General features: G+C 34.4%; 1 protein-coding gene across 1 annotated transcript in view; it reads right to left on the bottom strand.

The window, feature by feature from the left end:
* Nucleotides 1-7,657: 7,657 nt before the first annotated feature.
* The window catches only part of SLC19A3 (solute carrier family 19 member 3), a 163,928-nt gene continuing 161,506 nt past the window's right edge, over nt 7,658-10,079 (bottom strand). The window contains exon 5 of the mRNA XM_044070920.1: nt 7,658-7,967. Within this exon, the coding sequence (XP_043926855.1) occupies nt 7,836-7,967 (132 nt within the window). The 3' untranslated portion in view covers nt 7,658-7,835. The remainder of the gene's footprint in view (nt 7,968-10,079) is intronic.

Raw genomic sequence — 10,079 nt, 5'->3', positions numbered from 1 at the left:
GAATCCTCACCTGCAAATGCAGAGAAAAATTGAACTTTTATCATTAAATTTTTATCTTCCTTTTTATTAAAATATGCCCCAGCTGCCCCCAAAGATTTTTGACAGCATCATATAAAAGGCTCAAACTTGTCCTCTAGTTTACATAGTAATTTTGCAGTGTAATTCAGTGACAGAGAGTATGTTACGTTGGTGCTGAATAGGTATAAGGAAGCATATGTGACAGTTACCCATAAGAAGTCTAATCTGGGGTATTTAAAACTCTTGCACCTCGAACACAGAAAGGTAAAACTCTCCTTGTTAAAGACAGATGCGTAGAAGCTTCAAACACAGAGGAACTTTATACCGCAAAGAGCAATACTTTGTCAGTAACAAAGCAGTGAGTAAGGGAATTATTTTGAAATAGCAAGCTGTAATGAAAACGTGCCCCTTGCTGTAGCACAATGGCAATTCCAGTCACAGACCTTGCTAGATAAAATAAACCAGACAGTATGGCTTGCAATGTGTTTCTTCAGCAGCATTTTAAAAACTCCCAAAGTGGTCTTGAAAGGAACAGCTGTACTGGCCAGTTCTTGATTATAGTTAGAAGTGTGCAGGAGTGTAAATGACACGAGACCTTGCTCTGGGAGTAGCATTACGTAAGCAAACTTGCAAGGGTCTAACACTTTGTAATGTATCTCATCTGTAGGCCATTGTCCAGGATGTAGTTATAAATGAATATTGTCACAGAAACACACAGGAAATACACATAGCAATGTTTTGTTACCTGCAACCTTGCCTCTAGAGCAGGACAGTCACTTTGGTCACTTATAATAATCCCTAATATGGCTACACATGGACAGAGGGCACAAGAGTAACTTGCTGTATTGAAGCCCAATATTACAGATCTGTGATATAGCCATCCAGTGCAAAAAGGTGGTTTTAATTCAAGGCTAATGGACTGTTGAGATCCTGTAAGTGGGTAATAGAAATCAGACACAGAACTGCATTATTAAAACTATGGATCTTAGGGGTCATCTAAAGAGTTATGTTAATGTCCTGATGTAGGACAGTTGAAATTTGAAGATTTGGCTGGTATAAACATTTTATAATAAATCTTTGTTAAGCAACCTTTAAAATGTAATTGTGGAATCATTTTAGCTGACTCTAATCTGTTGGATGTTGCAGTGTAATGTAATGTCAGAACTGTAATAAAATCAAGAATTTTGTGACTTTTTTCAGAACTACAGAGAGAATGAGTTTGTTTGGAAGCTGACAAATATCTGCATAAGATCAAAGAGGAGCAGCCATGTGGAGATACAGTTAAAATACTGGGTGAGAACAGCTGTGAGGTAAGGACATATTTCCTCAGTTGGCAGACATACTGGGCATGGGGTCAGCACAGCAGGAGAGGGTTGCAGTTGATGTTTTTCTTAGAATAATTAATTTCCTTCATTATGAGTTTCTATTTCCCCCATATATGTATATATATATATATATATATATATATATATATATATATATATATATATATATAAATAAAATTATACCCTTTATAATTCGTTAGAGTAATTATTTATGACTAACTTGGCTCAGACAAGGAGAGTTTAAATTCCATAACGGTTGAAATTTCATGAAAAGCCAAAATGCTACCTACCTGTAGTCCCGCTTCTCCAGGTGATAGAATGCAGCATTTTGGCTGTGTTAATTTTTTTTTAATTTTTATTTGATTTTCAAATGTCAAACAAGATTTCAAAACATCCAAAACAAGACAAAAAATATCTATTTACAATTGTCCTTAACAAGAAATTTTTATATACACTAAACATTAATACTTTTCTAATAGTTCATTAAGTTTTTGCCAGGAAATGTACTGATGGGTTACATTTATAGTTCTCATTTTTATGGTTGACAATTCTTTCTTGCAAACAAACTTTGGTAGATTAATGAATTCACTGAAAGAGAGTGCTGTTTTACATTTCCAGTTTTTAGTTATACCTTTCCTACTAATAGCTAGAACAGACTGAAGAAAGAGGTATTTGTCAGACTGGTATAGTGGCTGGGATTGGGGCATTAAATAAAATCAGTAAGGATACAATTATCTGACCACAATACTTGGGAGAAGATTCTAAAATCAAGCCCAAAGGAAGACATCATCTTACACTCTATTATCATGTGTGTCCAATCTGTATCAATAAGTTTGTTACATCTCCAGCATTTTATTATTTCTGATTTATGGCTGTGTTAATTTTCATGGCCAGCTGTATTAATTTATGCAGTTGAGCAATTCTCTGAATCACTCAGCAGCATAATGGTGTACTGTAGACATTTCTGGGGTTTAGCACAGCCAATTAACATGATCTATTTCCTCGGACTGCTTCGTTATCCTATAGCATGGCTGGTGGGACAGCCCAATGTGGTGATTCTTCCAGTTGTGGAAAATCACTGTGGAGGGCTGACCTCTGAACAAGGAAGGTTTACCACAAGAGACTGACTGCTCATGGTAGGTCTTCCTTCCCATAGTAACCCTGTATAAATCCCATCCCATGCTGTTCTAAGTATTATATCCTTCTATTTTTATGTTGATGTTCTCTAATCATTTGTAGCAATTATATTAAAACAGCTGGCACCATTGAATTGTGTATTACAAAAGGTTCTAAGAGTTTATTAAAAAACATTTTTGCATTATAATTGAGTTAATCTCCCAGATTCCATTCATGTAATACGTGCATTTCAAGACTTTCATATAAAGTGAAACTATTAATTCAAATACCAGAGGTCATAGCTTCTTTTTCAGTTTAGTTTGTTTCAAATATTTTCTTAATATAGGCATCAACAAAGTGAAATAAGCTAACAGACCAGTTCTGATAATGATCTGTAGTTAGAAAGTTTTCTGAATTGTATTAATTTTATTTATTTATTTGCTGATTATCTTAACTGAGTAAGTGACCACTGAGTGGGGTGGTCCTGGGACCCTTTTCAGATACAAATCTGAGTACAGTGACAGAGTTACAATACCTTGCAGTTACATTTATTTCTGGGTGCACATCTTCATGTAGTCTTGGTATACAGAATTAAAGTAAGGTCTTGTAATAAATAGAAAGGAAAGTACTGTTAGAATGCAGGTTGCATATGTATAAGGGGTCTTCAAAGCTATTTGGGGGATTAGAGACATTGTAAAATGCAAGCAAAGATATGTGTATCGTCTATAATCTCATAAATATGTAGATATTTGCAATGAAAGGACATATGTAGATGTGACATTAAGGAGAACTCGTATGTAAAAAAATACTTGTTCGTGTTTGAAATTATTTTTACTTTGAAAACAGATTAGCTGAGCTCCAAGCACATTAAAGCTATAAAAACATATCTTGCATTTATTACTATACAATATGCATCAGTTATTTTCACAATGAAAACCATGGTAATATTTGTTCAAAGATATGGCATCTCTGCTAACATTCATTTAGTCAAAATGATCTTTCTTACATTATCAGTACTTAGCATATTGTAAAATAAGAATAAAAATTTCAGAATGACAGTTTTAGGCAAATTTATTATCTGATTTACTGAATACACTATATGATGTAACATTCCTCAGTGAAAATAATGAAAGGAAATTAGTAGTAAGTATGGAAAATGTGCACATCAGTATGCATGAATTAGAAAGGAAAGTGATGGGTATTAGTACCCACAGCATAAGTAAAAAAAAAAAACAAAAACAAAATATATATATATATATGTATATATATATATATATATATATATATATATATATATATATATGTATATATATATATATATATATATATATATATATATATATATATATATATATATATACACACACAGATTAAATGTTGCAAGTGGAAAAAGAGGCTGCAGTAGCAATAACAGAAATGTCATACATTTATATCTGGGTTATAAACTTACCATGATGTGGAAGTTATATGAGAAGCAAGGAGCATTACAAAGAAATGGAGACAGTAATAATAATAAAAGGTTTAGCAGTCAAAGCAATGGAGCAAAGATGTAAATAAGGAGATAAGTCACTGTAGGTAAGAACAGGAACTGAAAAAAGCACAGTAATACAGAAAAAAAATGTATAAAGAGCTCCTCCTCAGTACTAGCAAGTGCTAAGAGAAATGACAGAAAGAAAGTCTGATACTTTTTGTTGTGGACTTTAATATTGAAGCTGTTAATTCTGGCCACCTAATCAGTCATGTATGATGCAGGCCAGTTCTTGATGCCTTACAAAGGTCATGCAGTGATGGGACCTACTTGAAAGGCAATAGTCTTGAATTTGTTTCTCTAAAATGGGGAGGAAGAAAGAATCACAGATATGGAAGTATCTAGTTAGGAAAAAGTGTTTATCAGAATACCTCACAATCAGTTAACGAGAAAACCAAATACGAAGGTTTCTACTTTAGCAGAAAAAAATGGGGAAGTGCTTCAGGCTAAGCTCAACACAGCGACACGACAGTGGTACAGAAGAAAAAAAGCCTTCGTGTGAAACAAATATTCAAAGCAGAAACAAAAGAAAGCACTGTTGTTTTCAAGTAATGCGGAAGCGTTTTTTTTCAGATTTTTGTCCCCACTGCCTATCACTCAGTAGTCTCCTTCTGGCCAATTCTTGCACTGGTGAAGGGGAATGTATGAGACATTAAGTCAGCCATCAGAGATGGTTTGGGTTTTTCTTTACTAAGATCTTGGGTGCCTGTGCTGTACCATCTCTTATGTCTGTAACAGGCTGACATCAGCAGGATGCTCAACCCACCCACCCACCCAGAGGAAGCACTGCCCAGCACTTTCTCAGGTTTCCTCCTGAGAAATCTGACCACAAGTGTATGCTCCTGGGTGAATGCACTCCTCCCCTTGAGGATTGGCACACCAGCCCTCCCCTGCCACCGAGCTGCTAATTAAACTCAGGTCACCGAGGAATTATTCAGGTCTTTATTCACCTCCACCACCACTGCAGGTATGTGCCATCAAATGTTAGGGAAAAAACATACAGCATGTAAAAACTGAAAGAATACACAGAAGGCGAAGGGCAGACAATAATACTAGTTAGAACAGATGGAATTAGGAAACAAAGTTGGATAAACAAAGCTCAAAACTTAAAAAAAATATTACTAGTTAGTCAAGGAGCACAAAAATATTTTATAACTACATAACAGAGTAATGATTGAAAGGGGAGATACGAAGGTTAATTTGACTAGGGTGTGTAAAACTGGATCTAAAAAAGTAGAATTACTAAATGAAGGCTTCTACTCAGTTTTTGTTAAGGAAGAGACAGGAGATTATTATATATAGACATAAGTAATATAGGGAAGGGCTTTGATCAAAAGCCTTTTACAGAAGAAAAGATCATGAAAAAATTCCAAAATGAAAAGGTGGACTAAATATCTCACTGAATTCACCACAGATTTCTTAAATAGTTTAGGGGAGAGCTGGTCATACTTCTAATGAAGCAAATCATTGTAAGATGGTAAGGTTCCTGGAAACTGGAAAGAACAAATACATGAGTTCTATTCAGAAGAGTAGAAGCAGGACAGAATTTTAATGCTACTGGTCTGTCAGCATGAGCTCACTTATAGAAAAGTCACAGATTCATTGCTGAATGAATTAAAATATCTCTAATCCAGTTGAGCAATGGGTTAGAGGCAGCATAAACATACAGTGTGAGTATCATGCTTGGCAAACCAGTTAGAATTCTTTTAATGGCTAGCCAGGATGGTAGACAAGAAAAAAGACTGTAGATGTAGCCTGTTAAAATTTAAGGTATTTGACAGTGTCCCATGCAAAAGATTAGTGGACAACTCAGACAGATCAAGATTAAGTAGAAGGGGAGGGAGTATTATTAGTAAAATACTAACAAAAAAGAAACCAATGGTAATAACTGGGTTAGATGCTGTCCCCAGCTTCTTTGGTGCCTATGTAAGAAACGTTATGAAAATACGTAAAAAAACATTCTTCAGATGGCACAAAGATATCCTTCTGGGTTAAATCACAGTAATGGTATACATAGGATGTAAAGGAGATAGTCAGATTAAAAATATGATCTAAAATGTGGCGGTTTAAATTCAGTGAAGCCAAATACAAAATAATGTATCTGGGAAACAATCATTTATAACTAGAGGGGAAGCTTATTAACAGAAAATGCGAATGGAATGTTGGCTTAATTATATCTTATTATAGATAAACTTAAGGGTAAGGATATAATGTGATAAAACAATGAGATGGGCTATCAGATAAGGAGAGGCACACCAAGAGACACCATTAGTAGAAAACACAAAATTCTTAACCCTTATCATAGGTGGTTGGTAGGACCCCTCTGGATTATACTGCTTTGCTCTAGAAACCTTTTGTAATGGTGCACAGCTTTCAATAAAAGACCTATAATGAAACAGCGATAGTTAAATACTAACTTAATGTGTGCATATCTACAGCAAGGAGGAAGAATGCAAACAGTGATGCAAGTATTCAAAGCATCGAAGAAATCCACAGAGCGTGCAAAATCCTTTATCAGGACAAGAGGGCACAATACGAAGATAGAATGCAATTAGCTTAGGTAGATATAATGCTTAGGACAGAGACAATTTTTTTTTCACATAAACTGTGCTGGATGATTAGAAAGCTCATCAGAAAGAGGCTATGGGATCAAACACTGGGATGTTATTCAAGATCAGATTGATGTATGAGATAGGAATAAGGCAGCTTTGATGGGGTAGGGAAAACAGACTGTTGTTTGAGTTGGAGTCTGCAGCACAAATATGGAATATGGAGATCAGCATACTGGATAGGCTAAGCAAAGATTAACTGTTCTTAGAAATTAGTATTTAGAACATCCTGTTCATAATTAAAATGACTACCTTTTAAGACTTTGTGTATAGGTATAAATGATTCATATATTCACTCATAGCAGTATCACATTCACTCTCAGATTCACATTCCATAGCCCTTTTGTGTTACTAAGTGTTTCTGTTGTTTCTCCTGTCTGCCTACCTGTCCATCCAGGTATCTAGCTAATTGGCAGTGTAAGCTGTCATACTTTCAGGCTGAACTACCATTGTATAACATGCAACTCTAGATATTTTTACCTCTTTTCACATGAGAAAAGAAGTATATTTGTGTTATAACTAAATTTACAAATCATGGATTGTAGTATTTTTCATTTTCTTGAGTTTTTCAGAAAAGTGTGTCCCCATTGGCTGGGTATATCTAATTTTGCACATAAGTATCTGAATATGTGAGTTTGGAACAAATATTTCACATTCTGTGCAGTATAATGTTGATACCAATGTAATTTGTAATTCATATTCTGCACAGTATCTTATATTGTAAAAATGCAATAGCAGTGGTAAAAATAAATAAAATTTACAGTATTTTCCAGGAAATGCATGCTGAAGTAAGAATGTTTCTCTTTAGACATGTTTTTTAGACAATATCATGGAGGAAAGGGCAATGCAAAAACAAATAAGTTAGTATTAACTGTAACTCAAAAATTAAACCTGCCAAAACAAACAAACAAACAAACAAACAAACAAACAAACAAACAAACAAACAAACAAAAAACACACCTACAAAAACAACATAAAAGATGGTCTGAATGGTATTTAGGGTGATAGAAGAACATGAGCAGAGAAACAGAATATGGATTAAGAGATGAAACTACAAGGGCTGGCAACATAAATAACAGAGGTTTAATTTATGAGAGTATTTTTAAGCAAGTAAAAACTTATAAAAAGCAAAAAAAGCAGTGTTTAGTCTATGAAGGAACAGTATTAAAATAAAATGCATAAATGATTAATAATGAAAAATGCAAAAAATCTCATAAAATTAAGCTGTCTAAAGACACTCTAGAAACGCATCTCAGGTTCTACAGGAGAAGTCTCTTTCTTCTTTGTACATCTGTGATGAGTATAAATAAATATGCCTCTTATCAAGAAAATTAGAGCAATGACCGCAAAATAGCTTCCATACACAAGAAACTGAAAAAAAAAATCAGAAAGAAAAACAGTTAATTGAAATGTTAATAATTAAATACATATTATTAAATTATTATTATTATTAAAATACATATGTATTTATTATTCATTTCATTTGTGGATACTTTTCAACAGGGGATGTCCTAATCAGTGCTGTATTTTAAATATATGACAATATATGTTTTATACCATTTATCTTTTTTTAATGGCACAGTCACTTCATTATATTAATATAGTTTTGTAGTGTTTTCAGTGTCAGCCCATAATGAGGCTTTACATTTGTAAAACTCCTCTCTGAAACACTTCAGAGGTGTAATAACAAGTTTTGAAATGTGCTGTTTGTGTTTTAAACAAAATTAATATTTAATACATCAGATCTTGCATGTTTGATAGGGCGCCATCTGTAAAGCTAATTCAAGATTTAAGAGGCATTCGTTTTCTACACACAGTGCTGTTATTTTTAAAATATAGCAGAGCAGTGCCTCTCAATGAGATCTCTTCTGAACAACGGCCATATGTAGTTAAAGAGTCCCTTAACTTTATTAATGGCATAGTCTACAAATTAACACATTCATAACAGATGTTAAAATAAAAATACTGCTTTAATATATCACAATTTACCATTCTGAAACAGTCCTAGCCTTTATCAGCATGCAACTTCATTATATAAATAGGACCTGCTGGAGAGATAGGTATGTATCCCATAGCCTACCCCGTCTATTGAACAGACTCCCCCCTAACCCAATTCAAGTGCAACTTGGCCAATTGGATGGGAAAATGGAAATTCATCCCTGGTTTGGTACCTATGTCTCTAATGGACAGAGGTAACCTGTCAATGGTTAATTTCCCAGGCCAATGCTTACACTTATCAAGGGTAGCAGAACTTGTCAGAGATTTGAGATGCATGGCTAGGCTTAAAAAGGCCCTTGTGGTCATTAGCCTAGTAAACACCTATGACCCTAATGGCATACAGTATAAATTAACACATTCATAACAGATGTTAAAATACAAATACTTCTTTACTTTATCACAATCTACCATTATGAAACAGTCCTAGCATTTATCAGCATGTAACCTTGCATTTCCACATGTGGCTATATTAAGTACTATATGAGAATTAGCAATCTTTATCCTAACAAAACAGTGACCATAATAAGAACACCTTCCAATAATCATTAATCAATACTCATCTAAAAAGGTAGTAAGGAAGTCAGAGAACAGTAAGGCGAAAGGTGAAGGAGGCAGGGGGTATGTCATTGCTGGGCTGAAGCTATGCTCCTGGTCTCCATGAAAACTGGCCCCACTGGAATTTATCTCATGCAGCCATTAACTTCTTAAGTCTCTGTTTACTTGCTAGGTAGAGATCTAAACTCATTTCCAAAGGCAGTTTACCAGCAGCAGACAGGAATCCCTACCTCCGGACTAGCAGGTCAGCACCCTCTCTCCAGCTGCTGTTTAATTCTACTCCATCAACACAAACTGAAATCTGATGTATTTGCTAACAGGGCAGCATAGAGTGGCAATGTGTAGTTTGTTGTCAGAGTAAAAAATAAAATAAACTATTTTCAGACTGAAAAGCATCTGAATGTATAGCAATTAACTTTAAAGGAAAGCAGAGTGTAAGCAATATGTAAAAAAATGAATACTGTTGCATTTAACAAATCAATCAAGATTAAATCTTGGTAGGAGTTGCATATATTTCAATATGTTAACATTTACTAAAGCATTAGTAACCTCATACAAGACAGCAGTATAACTGTAAACATTCAAAATACTATATATAATATTCCTGTTGGAAAAATAAAGAAAAGTAATAAGACAGACAAATAATGGCTGCCTTGTCACACCCATTTGATCTTGGTCACTCCAGAAAACAGAGTTCTGTCCTTGCATTCAGAATTATAGATGGAGATGTTTATGACACTGCAGTTGTATGTCACAGATGTTGCTAGTGCCTGGTGGTTATTAACGGTTACATTTCTGTGTGACAATAACTGTACCAAGTGATCATTTCATTTACAACGAATCAGTGTATACACTGTGACATTATCCATTATTATATTAATGTGTCATTTTGTCAAGAATACAAAGTTGTTTGTTGGAATATACTGACAA

This window comes from Protopterus annectens, chromosome 4.part1 (assembly GCF_019279795.1).
Source record: "Protopterus annectens isolate FY-2018-M chromosome 4.part1, PAN1.0, whole genome shotgun sequence".
In the NCBI taxonomy this organism is placed as follows: Eukaryota; Metazoa; Chordata; order Ceratodontiformes; family Protopteridae; genus Protopterus; species Protopterus annectens.
The sequence above is the reverse complement of the archived record's forward strand: the minus strand, read 5'-3'. Positions and strand labels throughout refer to the sequence as shown.